Source organism: Populus nigra, chromosome 5, assembly GCF_951802175.1.
Source record: "Populus nigra chromosome 5, ddPopNigr1.1, whole genome shotgun sequence".
NCBI lineage: Eukaryota > Viridiplantae > Streptophyta > Magnoliopsida > Malpighiales > Salicaceae > Populus > Populus nigra.
This window is the reverse complement of record NC_084856.1, coordinates 15,296,511-15,314,896: the sequence shown is the minus strand read 5'-3', so window position 1 is coordinate 15,314,896 and position 18,386 is coordinate 15,296,511. Positions and strand designations below refer to the sequence as shown.

General features: G+C 32.2%; 1 protein-coding gene across 5 annotated transcripts; it reads right to left on the bottom strand.

The window, feature by feature from the left end:
* Window positions 1–3,069: 3,069 nt before the first annotated feature.
* Window positions 3,070–7,294, bottom strand: LOC133694009 (NAC domain-containing protein 37). Of its 5 annotated transcripts, none has more exons than XM_062115417.1 (5): window positions 7,138–7,292; window positions 6,950–7,014; window positions 5,210–5,392; window positions 4,544–4,815; window positions 3,070–3,783 (listed from the first exon to the last, which is right to left on the bottom strand). In XM_062115417.1, exons 3-5 carry the CDS (start codon window positions 5,373–5,375, stop codon window positions 3,193–3,195), a joined length of 1,029 nt encoding a protein of 342 aa, XP_061971401.1. In that variant the 5' UTR covers window positions 5,376–5,392; window positions 6,950–7,014; window positions 7,138–7,292; the 3' UTR covers window positions 3,070–3,192. The 5 variants fall into 5 exon arrangements, with proteins under 5 accessions (XP_061971401.1, XP_061971400.1, XP_061971399.1 ...); XM_062115416.1 differs by having other exon boundaries at window positions 6,950–7,011; XM_062115415.1 differs by lacking the exon at window positions 6,950–7,014 and having other exon boundaries at window positions 7,138–7,294.
* Between the last annotated feature and the right edge of the window lie 11,092 nt (window positions 7,295–18,386).

Sequence of the window (18,386 nt, the reverse complement as noted above, 5' to 3'; positions counted from 1 at the left end):
TGACAACATTGAAAATAAAAGTATATTAAAGGAAAAATATCTAGAATTATTTTTGTCCTTTAAGGATCTTTAGAGGATGAAAATAAATCATTGCTAGTTGGGGTATGCCTGGGGCAGTCTTCTTTGCACTTGGGCTTGACATGCGGTTGAGCCCATACCAAGTGAGGTTTGCCCTAGGGCAATTCCCTTTGCACTTGGGCTTGATATTTAACTAAATCCATGTCAATTGAAGTCTGCCTTGGGGCAGAATCCTCTTGACACTTAGGCTCAGCACACAGCAAAGTTCATGCCAAATAGGGTCTGCCTAAAGGTAGTTCTCTTGCACTTGGGCTCGACACGCGGTCGAGCCCATGACAACAGGGTTTGCCTTGGGGTAATTCCTTTGGCACTTGGGTACAAAACGCGATGGAGCTTATGCCAACTGAGCTCTGTACTATGGGTTCACCACATAGTTCTCTTCCAGGGAGGACTTTACTAGGAATGATGATAATTTAATCTAAAACCGATAAATAACAATCTAAACCCAATATAAATGGGTGAGTATTTTTTAAACTTGATAGATAATAGATAGGGTATGAATATTATCAAACTTGACTTGCAACTCACTTGTACCTAACCCAAAATATATATTTATATTATATAAATATAATTATAGAATATTTAGAGTTTTTTTTAATACAATATGATATATACATATCTTGATACTTGAAACCTAATAAATAATTTATGGATATCTAAATCTTTTACTAATGGATAATATACAAGATATAAATATCAAGAAATTCGACCCACGTGTATCCATTAACATCCCTAGATTTAACCCTAGCTCTTTCAGGAGGGGCAATCCCTCTGGTTCACAATTTAATTAGCTAAATGAAAATGTTAACACATGTTATAGCTTAGATGCATGGCTATCCAACAAACTATAGCAAAACATGCTAGTAATTATGAGAGAGGACATATATACATGTGAACATGACATCTAAGTTGTATTAACCTTTTACGGTCTTCTTTCGGATTTGATCTAAGTTATTATTATCACTTCAAGAGTAAATCAAATGAGCGGAATGCGTTCTTAATTGCATTGCAAAAGCAAGTGATAAAAGAAAAATTAAAATCAATAATATGCAAATACAAATGACGCAGCAAATAGGACATGAAACTTCAACGTGAACATAGAGAGAGAGAGAGAGAGAGCTGATTCCTATTTTAAAGAACACAAATTCAATAACTTGTTACAGCTACGGATCTTATCTTCCTCGTTATTAGGCTCCTGATTTGCTGCTAAGATTTCTCTTTATCTTCTGCCAGGATTAATTTTAGTAACATCCACTTGATTCTCTACACGCATACAGGGATTGCAGTGGGTTGGTGATAATATTGGGCTTCTAGTGAGTAGGTGAATTGCCATTAATATATATATATATATATATATATATAAACGGTTATTTTTTAAAGTATTTTTATTTAAAAATATATTAAAAATATATTTTACACTGATATATCAAAATTAATTAAAAAAATTTAAAAAAATTATGTTAAACCGCAAAACCATGTACATCATAAGAGTACATGTGAATAAGCTAACACAACATCAACAGAAGGTCCAAGTGTTAATAAAGACAAAGCATGCCCAACGGGATAACGCATGCTAGACAAGCCATGGACCCACCAAGCCCACTTGCATGTTCCCATGCTGACCATGATCGGTTCCATATTCAAATCAAGCTGTGGCTCTCTCTTCTCCGTTCCTACCTATTCCTAATTTCTCACACAGATGTCTTCCACTGAGAAAGATAAAAATACCATGTTTTTTTTTTTCCTTTCAGTCTGTTCGGTTAGCAAGAAAATAGAACGTGGGCATTTTACAATTTTGAGAAGCTTTCCTGAATCGCTTGCATGAGCTTGCCTGCCGAGTGCATGTACTCTATCCAATATTTCTTGATAGCTGAAAATCAATCTTAATCTTCCTTTCTTCAGCAAGGTTATGGCTTCATTTTCTAGATGTTAATTGTGTTGAATTAAACCAAGTCGATCGTGTCACATTCCCTCTAAGGATCAAGGAACAATATATAAGGCAGCAATTTAATAATGACATTTCCTGGCAGTACTGGCAGAGATATTTTTCAACAAGGTGGTCCTGATCATGCCTCTATCGAGCCAACCATCCGTTCAAAACCCGTCTTTCATAATTCCATGTGCTCTTATCGTAATAAATTATATATAATTCAATGTAGATATTGGTTCATGACTTTTTTTCTTTCTTTCTACATATAACTTCTTCGTATATATGTTACCAACAAATTATATTGGAAAAAGGTGGTTCATAAAGACCTAAGATAGCAAGCCATGCATGCTTGCATTGATGATAAAAATAAATAAATAAATAAAACCAAACCATAGTAAATAAAAATGATCTAAATATTGTTTTTTGTCTATCAAAATATTCCACAGCAGATTTTCTTCGAAACCAATTATATAAATTCAGATTACAACTCAATAATGTATTGGAGTGGTGTCACCATGTAATATTGCAATGCAATAAATTGTCACCCTTTAGTGAAAATATTAAAAATAAATATATTTTTAGATCATTTTTCACAGTTCAAAATTTGATTTTTCTCCGAGTTTTAAATTAAGTATCGAGTGAATGGCGTTCATTTTCATCTCTGCTTTTATCTCCATTCTAAAATCGATCAATATTTCTCCCTTAAGAAAACTACAAAAAGATGCACAGACTTTCAGTAGTTTTCCATACATTTTTCAAGAAAATAGTATTTGGTAAAAAAGCTTTCAAGTTTTAATTTCTGTACGTAGCTACTTTTTTCTAATATTCTCGATAAAATATAGATGATTGAGAATCATAACCATGAGGAAAACGACCGTAGGTTCCTAAATACTGAACATCTCTTCCCAGTTCCCAAGGAATTAAGGCAGGCATGCTTCACAAAGTTCTTCATTACCCTTTTCATACTGCTTACTTTGTCTCTGATATTTAAACAATTAAAATATATAATTACTGTCAATGCTGATATATATAGTCAGATTTAGAGAGAGAGGGAGAGAGAGTTAATTTAATTTTCAATCATGAAAACCACATATATTCTTACAAATATATATCATCAGGGTTCATAAAACATTAATAATACATACGTACTACCAGAGAGAAAAAACTTCTTCAAACCCCTCTCTTCATTTTTCAAATATGCATATTCCAATATCACAGTCAGAACTTGAACTTAAGAATCCATTAAACTTGTTCCCGTCATCTCTAACACTTTGCAACAACAGAAATGGCAAATCTGAGTTATTTTCTGCCCCAACAAAGCTTGAAACACCATCACCATCATATCTTTCTTCTTGACTCAACTGAGAAGCAACAAACTTGTCAAGGGCTCTCCAGTCAGTTACTTTCTGGGTGTTGTTGTTGGACAATCCATTTTGCTCTACCTCTTCATTGTTACTGTTCTTATTCTCTGATATCAAAGACATTGACGAGGTTGGCCTCTTTATTAATGGCTCAGATGGGCTCTTTAACTGAGGAAGCTGTACAAAATTTTCTGAGTGCATGAAACTTAAGTTATCTCCTTCTATCTCCTGCTTACACAAGAAATTATGAGCCAAAAAGCCTTGAGGTTGCCTTGCTATATAATCAATAGGATCCACCACTGAGCTAACCCCACTTGATTCCTCATAGAAGTAGCTTGAGTCCCACCCTTCAATGCTCTTGGTTTGGCCAGTAGTTCGCTTCTTAAATGCACGACAAACTACCCATCCTTCTTCCTGCAATAACTTAACCAAAGTATTAAGAGATCATGAGTTCTTTTTCATTTTAGGTTTTTCAAACTTTGTTTAATGCATAAAAGAAGGCTCAAAGCAAAAGTTGATTTTATTGTTATATTTACATAATTTCTCTTGGCCTTTTGAGTTATCTTTTTGTTTGATAAAGAGAGGTAGGAGTCAAAGATGAAGAACAAGGATGAGAATTGGAATTTTTCTTTTGAAAAAATGAACAACTAAAAGCATCCCATACCGGAAAAGAAATCGGAAGAAAGCTATTTCACATGCTTTAGAATTACTAATGACCTTTTGACTAAAGAGATGGTGGAAGTCTTCTTTCTATAGAGCATAAACAGTGAAACTACAGTTAGTGGTCTATGCATGCAAAAGTAAAGAGTGATTCTGTTTCTCAAAAGGTGAAAAGTCGGATTGAAGAGAATGATTTAATCTAAAGGCCATCTATTTTCCCCCTAAAAGTTAGGTAATATGAAGAATTTATGAAGCACTAAAGATCTTGTCCAAGAGAAGGAACTTTAATTTGTCTCTTGAAACTCAAAGTAATGGATTCCTAAACCCTCTTTATAAACTCTTATATGTCAAAGAAAGTTCCGCATATTAGATCAATATATTTATGTAGAGCCTGTTCAAAGCTAATCAGTATGTTGGAAGACCATTAACTTGCTTTCACCTTTAGGGCGACATATCCATTTGTGTTTTTGGGGGGGGGGGGGTGTTTTATAGTGACATAAGTTGATATGCTTGCCTGTGGAGGACCATTCTCATCTGATTCAAGCCGGTATTCATGCATGATCCAGTGAGTTTTCTGCCCATTTGGGGCTCTTCCTTTGTAGAAGACAAGGGTTTTCCTCATGCCAATGAGTTTTTTTTTGTCATACACTGCCTTGTCTCTCCCGGTAGCCTTCCAAAAGCCAGCCATGGTTGCTCTATTAGTCCTTGTCCCTGTTGGATACTTCTTATCCTTGTGGCTAAAGAAGTACCACTCATTCTGCTCTTCATATCCGATCCAGCATCTCTCTGTACATCACAAACAATATTGTACATTAACAGGTTTTATCTAGCTAGGTTGACTCAAGTCTCTTCTATGGACTACTGACTACCTATTTATGGGTAGCTACTGATGTCAGAATGACCTAAAGAAATATAGTGCAAACTGCAAACCTATCTGATCCACTAATTTCAATAGACCTGCACCAGGTAGTGATTAAAGTGTTGTTGCATACGTACAGAAACTTGTGGTGCACAGAAACGAAGATCGTCAAAACCAATCCTAACCAAGACCAAACCCTATGCATGATTTGTATAAAGTTTCAATTAACGATATTTCATAGGATCTATATATTAAACCCTAAAAAGAGAAAAAAATAAATAAAAGAGCAACGGATATTATACATAACTTAATTTGATATACCTTGTAGATCCCATGGCTCAATTCTGTAAAGATCAATATCTCTAATAACATCAAGATCAATCTTTTGTGATGCAACTTTCTTCCTTAGATAATAGCCAACAAGCTCTTCATCGGTTGGATGGAACCTGAATCCAGGTGGGACACAAGACTCCATTGACTCCATCATAACAACTGTTGATGATGCTGCATAAAATTCACCACCACCATTACCATCAATAATAATGCTCTCTAATTCATCATCTTTTAATCATTAACAAAATGTGAGTGAATGAATGAACGAACTCATATAAAGACACTAGAGAGATCACAGAAAACCAGAGAATAAAAAGCTAAAAAAAGAAAGCTAGCTTGAATTTTAGTGATAAAAAGAAAGAAAAACTCAAAAAGAAATAATGTACCGTCCAAATAAAAAGGTGACAAGTATTATCAGGTATAATCATCAACTCATTTGGTGGTGAGCAACACTCACCATATATATATTATCTATGACAGGAAAATAAGCGCGTGTTTTTAAAACAAAACGCCCCATAATTAATTGTTTCACATAAATTTTCTTATGAAGATTAGCTAGGAGGAAAGAAGGTGAGAAGGGAAAAAAATCAAAATCATGATAAGAAAGTTTGTATTTTTTGATAAAAAAAAAAAAAAACAAGAGGAAGCTGGAGCTTAGCTAGGGAGCCCTCTATTTGTACAGGGTCCATCAAGCAACGGACAGCTAAAGGCTTGTACTAATGATGTTGTCTTGTGTTAGTGAATGGTAGAAATGATGCATCAAGAACGGGGTTTCTGTTACAACACTATAAACAAACATGATTAAAAAATAAGAGTAAATATTAATTAGTTTGTTCTATATTTTGTTTAGAAAGAAGAAAACTGCCAAATGGACATAGAGGATGACGTTATCACAAATCTTAAAGCACGCGTTTCTCGAAAGAGAAAAAGGGTAAGAGAAGGCAAAAAGAGAAGCACAGTTTCTTATTGGATCAAGCCTGCAACGAGATAGAGAAAGGAAAGCTAGAATAGTGTTAAGAAAAGGAGAGAGAGAAGAAAAGCACTCTTAAGGGCGCTCTTGCTGCTGCAGAGCCTGTGTCTCACTAATGCAGAATCGGGCTCTGACCATTTTGTCTGTTTGTCGAGCTTTTTCATGGCAGAAACTGACCCTCTTACTTTCGGTAAAACTCCAAGAAAAAAATGCTTATGGTTATGGTAATGCCTCTTTATCCTAGCATTTTAAGAAATCAAGAAAGGAGTAAATGACCTACAAGATTGGTGAGGTTATTTTGTCAAGGAGTGTTGTTAGTGCTTATAGTCAAGAATAATTGGGTGAGCTTATTTTGTCAAGGTGTTAGTGACTTGTTATTTCTCAACGACAGAGAGGGAGAGGTCAGCCGACTCCTTTGAACGATTAGTCTGTCCAAGGATGAGGAAAAGAACCCTATATGTAATGAAAATCGGGATAGAATGGTGAGTTTGAGGGCGTACCTATACTAGCAGCAAGGAAATGAACTTTCTAACAATCTTTTACCAAAATCCCGGTCTTCTTCAGGTGTGTGATATTTGACTCCTTTTCCTCTTCTATTCGGACGAAATGGATTTTGACATAAAGGGATATATCTAGGCAACTAGAGATGTGCTTCCTCTGTCTAGGGTGTGGTCGAGAAAGACCGATACGGAGAAGTTATCAGAAAAGTTTTAAATTAGAAAGAAACCCTTTCAAAACATATAAGAATCTCATGAAACCTTTTCAATATTTCTAGCAGATGCAAGAAGATGCAGCTTCCCTTCCCGTAAGAAAGCCTAAGCTGCTGAGAAAGAATGAGAGAAACTAGGTAGGTTATATATGTGTGTGCGCGCAAGCTTGTAATGTATATTAATTGGAGGATACATGGATTTCCATGCAAGTACACAAAAAAAAAAAAAAAGCTTACCTCAAGATTTTGAATGGACTAGCTAGCTTGTTGTATTAAAATTAATAATTTACTTGAAGACAGAAGAAGAAGAAGACAAAAGGAAGGAGTAGTGGAAGGAGGAGCAGGCGAAGTAGAGGAAGGGATGCTGAGAAAGAAGAAAAAAACCCGTTAGGAGTGAAGTGGAAGATGGGAGAGAATATAAAAAGAATTGAGAGAGGAGAGGACCGCTCAATTGCGCATGGTAGATTGTTGTCCCCAGTCCCATACGTCACTCCCTAGCTTCCTACAGAAACCTCTTTAATCTATTTATCGTTTTCTATCTCGTGAGAAACTATACTTTTTGTTCAAATGTTACCCTGCCAACTCCAAACCAGCATTCCCAGAATAATAATAAGAAGGAGAGAGAACGAGAGCTGGTACTACCAACCCAACATTGTGTACTTAATTGAATTCTTCTCTTTTTACTAAGTTTCATGCTCAAGTTGAGTTTGGTGCATGATTAAAAAAATAAACAAAAGGTGCGGGTTTGGTAGAGAAGGTTAAAAAAGAAAGCTATTGAAAGTTTTTTTTTTCTTTTTAGAATGATGTATGTTATTTATGGTTTGGGATATCAAGGCTAATTATTTGTAAAACAAATAATAAAAATATAAAAATGAGTAACTATTTAGTTTCATGATAATTAAAAATATGATATTTTAGAGATTTTTTATAAGAGATTATTTATATAATAATAAAAATAGCAATCATTATATATATTATATCCAAGATAAGTTGTTTTGCATTTGTTTTTAATGATAAAACTACTTAGTGTGCTTGCATGTTAAAACTTTTCTCAATTGGTATATGTTTGTTTAATATTTTTGATAGCATAAACAAAGTGCTACTATTTCTTAAAAGATTGAGAAATTTGAGTGAACTTAAAGTTCATAAAAGGGATTTAATTGATAGTTTTTTTAAAAGAAAATTGAGAACCTAATAGATGAAAATAATTAATTATATATTTATAAATCAATTAAAATTATATATATTTATAAATCAATTAAAAATTATTATTTATAAAATAAAAGTACATGTTATTGAAGAATTATCTAAACTATTATTTTACTTCTGACTTCTTCTCAACTAGGAAGCAAAGGTAAAGACAAAAGTAATTCCATGTTATTTAATCTTTTTCTGTCTTAATATATAGATGCAATAATATATATTTTTATATTACAGTGTTTTTTTAATTTTTTTGTTTTATATTAAATTTTTTAAATTTTTTAAATTATTATATTAAAAATAATTTTTTTTTAAATAAAAAAAATTTTTCATATTATTTTTAAACTAAAAATATCTTCAAGAACAACCACCACCGTCAGAATTCATTGCACAACCTCGATGTTCCACTTCCGAACAGAGAGAGTCTTCAATTAATCATTACCATCTTCTCACGATAATTTACTTTCTCTTTCACGTATCGTTTCAAACTTTCTGACACACCTGCCACGCTGGCACAACTCGACAAGCTGCCGCTAAAATGACCGCCCGTCCAAGCCGAGCGATTCACCCCCGATACTCCCGGCTCACATGGCTTTGTCTTTAATTAAATTTACCAGAATCACCCAATACCAAGCCAGTGACGGACCAGATGAAGGCCGACCTGAATCCCTGTAAAAGTTCTGAACGGAGGACTCCATCGGATTTCTATGCACCCCCGTTCAAAAAACCCCTTAATTTATTGTGCTCACAACTAATATTTGTTAATTAGCAATATGTATTAGTTTAAAACCCCATCTCAATTCAGAATTTGAATTATGATGTAACAGTAGCATGAATCTATTCAATTTAAATAATATAAGGAGTTAAAAAAAAAATCATTTGGATCGATCAATTATTATTAAAAATAACGATATTAATTGTGAAAATTATATTTATGTAAATTACAATCAATAAAATTGTTTTGAATTATTATATTAATCATTTTACAAGGGAAGGGTTTAGTGTACACACCATTTTAACTACAATTGGTTGATCATATATATTATAATTTTTCTGATGAAATTATTTAATTTATGATATAATAACTATATGATTTCGTTCATTTTTTCTAATGTTAAGTATAATTAAATCCATGTTATAATTATATATTTTTTAGATTTTGATGATAAGTATTTTTTAGCTTTTCTAACTAATATTTTTTTTTCAAACAATTACATTCTCATAGAAAATTTATTTTATGGCAACTTTTCTTTAAACTCAAATATAAAATAATATTACTATATATATAGCAAACACCAAGCTAACGAAATGGGACGATTTATTTTAACACTTTGGGTTGGCTCGGAAATATCCAAATATTATACAAGTGTATTTTTTCTTGTGTTTAAAAAAAATTTTAAATTTTTTTTTAAAATTTTATACTGGTTTAACATGCTAATGTTAAAATTAAATTTTTAAAAATAAAAAAATATTATTTTAATATATTTTTAAATAAAAAATACTTTAAAATAACTATAATCTTACTGTATATTACTCGTAAAAAACCCCAAGAGTTAAAATGGCACGTTAATATCAATTCATGGGGTTTGTCTTGTGACGCTTTCAAGGATAGTTTGGTCATTTAAAAATAAAATTTACTGCTCACAAATGATTTCTGGACTGGTATTTTGTAGAAGACAGGAGTGGAAGGGTAGGGAAAACGTACGTTTAGGAGAACAGTGGGAGATACGTGTCAGTCAGTGGTTGGTGGATGACCAATGTACTTTACGTAGAAGGTAAACAAAGCAAAAGACAAAAAAATCATGTCCTAAGGCCGTGAGGACCCCTACTTCCTCCTCCCATTCCCTGAAAAAGAAACCCAACCCATCTAGGTGGTGTCCAGTAATAAAAATTTAAAATTAAAAGATTTGTTTTTTTTATGATTTCAGATTTGAGCCTTGTAATTGCTCATATGATGACCATTGAAGGCTTACATGATTGTTAACTTCATGGCCTGTAGGATTAGTCGAGGTACACACAAACTGGCCCGGACACCCACATTAAAAAAAAAAAAAAAAAAGACCCAGCTAAAAAGATCTCCTCCCTGGTTAGCATCAGACTTGATACCAAATTGTGTCTCCTTCGTTTCATATATATGCTCCCAATCAAAGACTAGGCAAATCTGGACTTGAATTTGACGACTGAAACAATAATTTCTAGCTGATTTCACCTAACTAATTATCCCATCTGTAAATTATGTCTTTCTTGGTTAGAGAAAATGATATGGTATTTCATATATATAATCCTTTTTCTTTTTCTTTTTCTTTTCAATGGGACATGTAGGTTTCCTGAGGATTACAAAGTAATTAAGTGGATTTGATATATATTCCACATGTTCTCTCAAATTCAAATATAGATGGAATACATTCAGCAACAAAGTTAAATTATTAAAAATACACATAAACTAGATAAATATATATATATATATATATATATATATATATATATATATATATATATATATAAACTAGATAGATAACTCGTATTTATATTAAAATATTGATCATTAATTCTTATGAATTAAAATTTTTAGGGGTTATTGAAATATTAGCTAAATCCTTAAGGAATTTTACAAACTTATTGTAACAAAAAAAAAAAAAACACAATACTAGTATTTCTTAAAACAATGCTAAAAAATATATATTTTTTAATAAAAATACAATTTTAATAAGGATTAGGCATATGTAACAAACAAAGGTAGATTTCTTTATATTACTATTTTTGTTATTTTATTTATTTTATATTTTTGTAAAGCTATATTTGGTAAAACCAATTTTTTGTTTAGAAAGACTTCCAAAAACAGGCCTAAGGGTGTAATTACCAAACATTCCTTAGGCCATAAATCCTTTTATAAAAAAAGTGGCAAACCATACAAAGCCTTAAATATCTGACCCGATTTTGGCCCGAACCTGAAAACAAACAAAAAACAAAGACCCGAAGCCAAAGCAGATTAAACATAAGAAAAACATAAAAATTCAAAATTTCTTGGATAAAACGGATCAAGCACAAAAGAAATGAAAAACACGAAGAATATTCAAGCTTAAACCCAACAAAGTGAAACCTAAACCAGGCCAGATATCAAGAAAAAAAAGCATTAGAAAATGCCCAGGAAATTGCTAAAGACTGGCTGAGGAGGATCAAAATATATAAAATTATAAAATTTAACAGTATATTTTTTTTAGTAATGAAGGTCCTGTTGTCAAAACAAAATCTAATTTGAGAAAAAATCAAAATTGTATGTTTAAAGGTTTAATTGGATTTTTTTCAAGGCCCTGGGCATTTTGGTCAATTCTTCTTACTAATATATATATATATATATATATATATATATATATATATATATATATATATATATTCTTCCAATATTTTTTGATTTTTTATATTCTCTTTTCCTTTCTGATTTTTTTTGTTTATGGGCCCCAAAAAATGGTAACAATAGATGTCACCTCTTTACAATGCTTACAAAAAAAATGACTTGTCAAGTGCTTTGTGTAGTAAGTTTATAAAAATAAACGAATTGTTCTTCAAAACTAATTTTCTCCAAACTTTTAGTTTGGTTGACCTAAAACTCTATTTCCGCAGCAGTCCCCTGATTAAAACTATGATCAAACTTTTTACAGCTTAGTTAACCTAACATCACAATTTGGTAAATTTTTTTAACCAGAACCTTGATTTCTGATACCTCTTGATTACGAGGTTTTAAAACCTAGTAATTCCTAATTGTAGAGTTGAATTTCTTAGAGTTTCCTGATTGCAGAGTTGACTTGAAAATTTGCATCTTAGTAGTTTCTTTAAAACCAAAATTTCATACGATAGCTCGGTTAATTTGAAATTAATCTGGCAATTCTTTTTAACCAAAACAAAAATCTCTGTAAATAGCTCGGTTAACCTGAAATCTTAATCTAGCTATTCTCTTTAACTACAACCAAATTTTTACCTTTAGCTTAGTCAACTTAAAATCTCAATCTAGAGACTCATTTTAGCAAGAACCTTGTTCTTTGTCTCCAGCTTGATGAATTTGAAATCTCAATTTAGCGATTCTCTTTAACTAAAACTTAAATTTTGTCTTTAACTCAGTTAATTTAAAATCTCAATCTAGTAATTCCGTTTAACCAGAACCAAAATTTTACCTTTAGCTCGGTCAACCTAAAATCCCAATCTAGAGAATCCCTTTAACCAAAATCGTGGTCTTTGTTTTCAGTTTGGTCAACCTGAAATCTCAATTTAACGATTCCTTTTAACTAGAACCTAAATTTTACCTTCAACTCGGTCAACCAAAAATCCTAATCTAGCGATTCTCTTTAACCAGAACCTTGATATTTGTCTTTATCTTAGTGAACCTGAAATCACGATCTAGCGATTCCCTTTAACCAGAACTAAAATTTTGCTTTCAGCTCGGTCAACCTGAAATCCCGATTTAAAGATTATCTTTAACCAAAACCGTGGTCTTTGTCTTCAGTTTGGTTAACCTGAAATCTCAATTTAGAGACTCCATTTAAACAAAACCTTAGTCTTTGTCTTTAAGTCAGTCAACCTAAAATCTCAATCTAACGATTCCCTTTATATTTTGCCTTTAGCTCGATCAACCTAAAATCTCAAGCTAGTGACTCCTTTTAACCAGAACCTTGGTCTTTGTTACTTCCCGATCATAAAGTTTGAAATCTCGGTGCTTTCTAGTTATAGAGTTGACTCGATACTTCTGATTACGGGGTTCAAAAACTTAGTGCTTCCTGATTGCATGGTTGACCTGATATTTCCTTATCATAGGGTTTGAACTTGGTGTTTTCTAATTACAAGATTGACCTTAAAACTCTTCTTGATGACAGGGTTGATCTTCTTATTTTCTTAAGAATTTCTTAATAATAAAGTTCTCATTTTTCTTCCTGATTGTAGGGTTTAAAAACCACAATTCCTCGCTATCATAGCTTAAGGATTATTTCTTTGTCAACTCAGATTCATCAAAATTTTGCTGGATTTCATTGAGTATCTTTCTAAAAAATTAAAAAAAAACATATATGCAATGTTTTGGGGTTAGATGACGTGCATGCATCATTATCTAGTTTGAAATATAGGTTCTTTCTCTTTGATGCTCCATTGTCACAGGGTATCTTAATTTGTTATCCAAAGCATTCTCAGTTTTTCTGATTCACCAACTTATTCAAGTTTACCATATGCTAGTCCTCCACTCAAATGCAAGTGCAATGCCCTTCTTGAACTATCCACGACGATTACTACTCTTATTATTTATTAAACCTGATCATACTTTCAAGTGTGGTATTACTTGTTTTATTATAAAAAAGTTTAACAAATCATTTACTTTTTGGATTCTTTCAAGAACTGATCTCTGATTAACCGTGTACCCTGCTAATAATTATCAAAAGTTGGATGAGTTTCTTTAAAATGGGCTCATGATTGAAAGAAAAGTTGAAAATTTTTCCCATTTCTAGTAAAAAAGTAGAAAATAAAATGATTGATTTGAAAAAGAAAATTTCATCTATTGAAATGATCAATCACTCAGTCGCTCTTAACTTCTCAAATGACTTTACGCCATATTCAGGTTGGCTTTTGGATTTAATATAATCTCGATATTTATTATAAAAAACTCTCAGACTACTTGTCACCTAAAAAATCTTCTCAAATATCTACACTTGTGTGATCTGCTTCTGCCAAGGATTGGGACTTAGAGTTCATGGTCATAAATCTTTAAAATTTGCACAGACGGTCCTGCACAGATTAAAATGTATTGCAAGATATTAATCGCTATAATAATTAAAGAGGCCCAAATAAAAAAAAATGGAGAATCCACCGACTAATAAGGTTTCATGAAATTGTAATTTAATGTCTATCATAGTAAATATATAACAAAAGGCTATGGTCGGCCTTAGATATCCTTGAGAAATATGACAGTGGTTGTGGAATCCCACTTAATTTAACAGCTAGCTATGATTCTTTATGGTCATGCTATAAGATAAACATTGAAAGTGTAATCAACTCGTTTCCAAAAATAATATGCTGTACAAAAAAGTTATTATGATCACACATCCTACTGTAGTCCTCGCTATCGCTTTAATGAAATCAAGAACATTGATTTTGTTTAGGTGGCCGGATGATATTTTCTGGTGATTTTAGCTAAATGATAACTCATTTAAATTTTAGCTACAAGGTTTTTTATGTTTCGAGTTTGTACTTTCTTTCTTTTTGATAAAGAAGTTTGTTCTTATTTTTAATATTAGTGCTTAACGGTATTCTCTATTTAAGGATCATGAAAAGAAAAAAAAATGAAAATTTTTAGATGATCTTCTAGTTTGGGGGTTTTTTTACCATCCTAAAAGTTTTGAAAAAAATAATATAAGTTATAAAAGTATTAGAAAAATAACGCAATTTGAATACAATCGCTATTAAAAATATATATCGATGGTTTCAAAATTCATTTCTCATTATATAAAAATCAATCCAAAATTTTATGAATATATCCAATGGCTAAAAACTAAGATTCAATAGTCGAGAAAAAAAAAGATAAACTGATGTGACATCAAGGAGAAAGATTAAAGAAAAAAATAGATTATTATTGACTCATCAAGACTTTGTTTTCAACACATTCAATACAATTAGAAAGATCCTGGCTAGGGGTTTTGTTCGTGGTTAATTACAACATTTTTTTGGTGGTCTTTCAAGATGTAATTAGAATCATCTCGTCGAAATCTTTTTAATGGTACCGAGTGTGTAAAGAAAGGAACCTCGGTGTATTCCCGGTGACCTATTCTTTTTCCATTTCTCTTTCCTATCACGTCACCTTATCTCTTTTTTTTTCTTGACTATTAGATTAAAGAGAGAAAGATTAAAGAAAAAAAATAGGTTATCATTGACTCATCAAGACCTTGTTTTCAACACATTCAATACAATTAGAAAGATCCTGGCTAGGAGTTTTGTTCGAGGTTAATTATAACCTTTTTTTTATGGTCTTTTAAGGTGTAATTAGAATTATCTCGTCAAAATCCTTTTAATGGTACCGAGTGTGTAAAGAAAGGAACCTCGGTGTATCCCCGGTGACCTATTCTTTCTCCATTTTTCTTTCCTGTCACGTCACCTTATCTTTTTTTTTTTCTTGACTATTAGATCTTGAATTTCATTTTTAGACCATCAAATCTTTATAAAATTTTGGATTGATTTTTATATAGATTAATTAATTTGCAAAAAACATGCATTTTGAAATATAACTAAACAACCAAATATTGGTAATAACAATTGTATGCAGAAACGATATTTAGAAATTATTATTTCCCGGACATTTTTACCAAACTATGTTATTTAAAATAAAAAAAAATTAAATTCCTAGATTGGGCAGCACCCAGCATGGCCACCCACTTTCATTAGTTGCTTAAAAAATAATCATTAGATGTACTTATAGGGTAATCCACATCCTTTTAGAGAACATGGAGGAGGTTTAGGCCCCTTCGTTTTGATGTTGTGTTGATGGTTAAATTAAGAAAAGAGATGCAGTTTAGCGACGATGAAATATCAGGCCTGGTATCATGAAGATTGAAACTCTTGCATCTCCTAGTCTCTGTCTCGGCATGGTTTGCTTTCTATCACACTAATTAATTAATTAAAGAGATGGCACGAAAGACTTATCCAACTTAATAAAAAGAAATAAATAAAAGACATGAGAAGAAACAAAAGTTAAAGAGGCATTATGAAATGCCAAAAAGGGGGGCAGACCTAGCTCTAAACAAGGGAATAGTTTCATATAAAGCATCCACCAAGAAACGAAAGCGATGCTGCTGCCATTCAAGTTCCTTATGTTCTACATTTGGGACCTGGGCGATAAAGGTTAGTTAGCTAATTGTAGTAGCCATCAATGGTCACTGCTAGAAATGGCAACGACAGCTTGTCAGATTGGAAATTAAAGAAGAACGAATTCAGAAGGGAAGAAAATGGCTATTCATGAAATTCTGGTTCAATGGGCTGGCTTGAGATAATGTGGCCAAAAAGAAGGTTTAGCTGATGATCATGACTCCAGGGGTCATTGCATGCTATGCTGCTGTAGGAAGATATGGAAAACCCGCATGGGTCTGTGGCTTTAAAAATCTGTTGACTTCAGGCAAGATCATAAGCATGGTGAACGTGTCGTATAAATGTCAAATTTGGCTAACATTACTTGTCTTTTTTTCCCCCATCTTGTATCAATCAATTAGTTGTACGGTTTTTACCGTCCAAAAACTAGCTCAATTCTTTTTAATCTTATGCAATTTAATCCCTGCAGTTTTTCGAATTTCAATTGTAATTCTCAACAAGGACAGCAATGTTGCCCTTAAAATCCACCAGCTAAACACCCTTTGGGGAGAGAGATGTCTCCAACCAACGCTTTGTCTGTGTTAAGATCCTTTCTGTCCTACAAATATATATACTTATTCATCCAGCAACCGAAAAATGGGCTTAAATTTGCTGCCACATTTTGCAAATGAATTCAAATAATTGTTTGGCGTTTGTTTTTCTTTTGGGAGGGAAATGATTGGCATTCACGTTTCTCTGGCTAATACTAGCATCTTTTTTCCATGCTCTGAGCTGCACTCATGATTTTGTACTGTATTTTTTTCTGCAATTGCACTCCTTTGTATATATAGAACATGGGCTATGTATACATAACATGGTGGGTAATTGTGGAAAAGGCTTTCAAGATAGTAAAGGAGCTGAAAGAAGCTGGGGACTTTAGAGGGACGAGTAGCTGGACGGCTAGAGATGGGGACTCTTAGGACGGTGGTGGTCGGCCTTGGCCTCCCAATCATGCGGCGGACCGCATCATTAAACTCATCAGAACTCCCAACTAATGTGGTCCCCACCACCACTACTCTCAAAGCTGGGGCGTCGAGAACCAAACATCAAGCCCCTCTCCTAAATGTTAAAATAATAAAAATATGTAACCCCCTCCAAAAAAACAAAAAATAATTCAACAAGCAAGGGAGTTCCTTTGAGGGTTGTATTAGGATCCTAACCCTTCTTGACATCGAACTCTCCTCCAAACTCCTTTTTTATAATATCTACTTAGCATTAATTTTGGAGTTTATGTTGGTTAAATGAGTCTTAATTTTGCTGTTAATTAATGGTAGGTGAATAGAAAAAAATAATATTAGAAAATTAAAAAAAAAACAACTGAATTGCCAATGAAAATTGAGACGAAAAACTTTCATCAATATTTTCAACGAAAATAACAATATAAAAAATTAAAAAAAAAATCATTGGTAATTCTATGAAATACCCAAAAGGAATTTCCACTTATAATTTTAAAAGGAATTAAAACTCAACAATTATATCCCCTGTCTTCCTTCCTCTTCTTCTTTAATGAAAATCACAGGAGCCCTCTTTCTCTCATTTCATCAATTTCAAAAGCCACCCCTGTAAATCTAGTCACCCAACCTGCTGATGTCAACCAATCTCTGTTCAGTAACATCAACTTCTTTCCCTTGGTTTCACCCACCCGTTTTTATCGTTACTTATGTTTTAAGTTAGTTTATTGAATTTTATTTGTAGTATTTATAGTTTTATTGAATATTTAAGTATTTTACTTGGTTTATAATGATAGTTATGCTGTATTAATATATTATTTATATTTTAGAGTTTGTTCAGGAATTTAAAGAAATGAATTTAATTTGTTATTTGATAAAATTAAGGGTGAATTTGTAACTTAAACATATAATTTAAGAGTGGATATCCCATGGCTCATTTCTGTTGCGTGAATCATATTTCGCAAAAGGTGACTTAATTACCTATGCACGCGCGCGCACTATTTTCTCATCAAATAGTTACATTATAGTAAGAAACACGACTGAAATCATGTTTTTTAAATTTTATTTTATTTTTTTGTTAAAAAATATTTTTTTATAATTTTAAATCGTTTTAATGTGCTAATTTTAAAAATAATTTTTAAAAATAAAAAAATTATTTTAATATATTCTAAACGAAAAATAGTTTAAATCACAACTGCTTGTCACAATCTCAAATAAGCCCTAAATCATAATCAGGATTTGATTTTAAATCTTTACTGCAAACAAGAGGGATTTGATTTTAAATCTTTACTGCAAACAAGAGGTCAAGTAAAAGAAAGTGTTTTGGAAAGAAAAAAAAACACAGAGAGAAGGGGAGGGAGGGAGAGAGTCCTGTAAAGATATTTATCCATGAGAGCAAAATTTATACAATCCAAAGCTTGGTGTTCTAGTAAAGACAACGTATATTCATGAGTTTGATTTTTG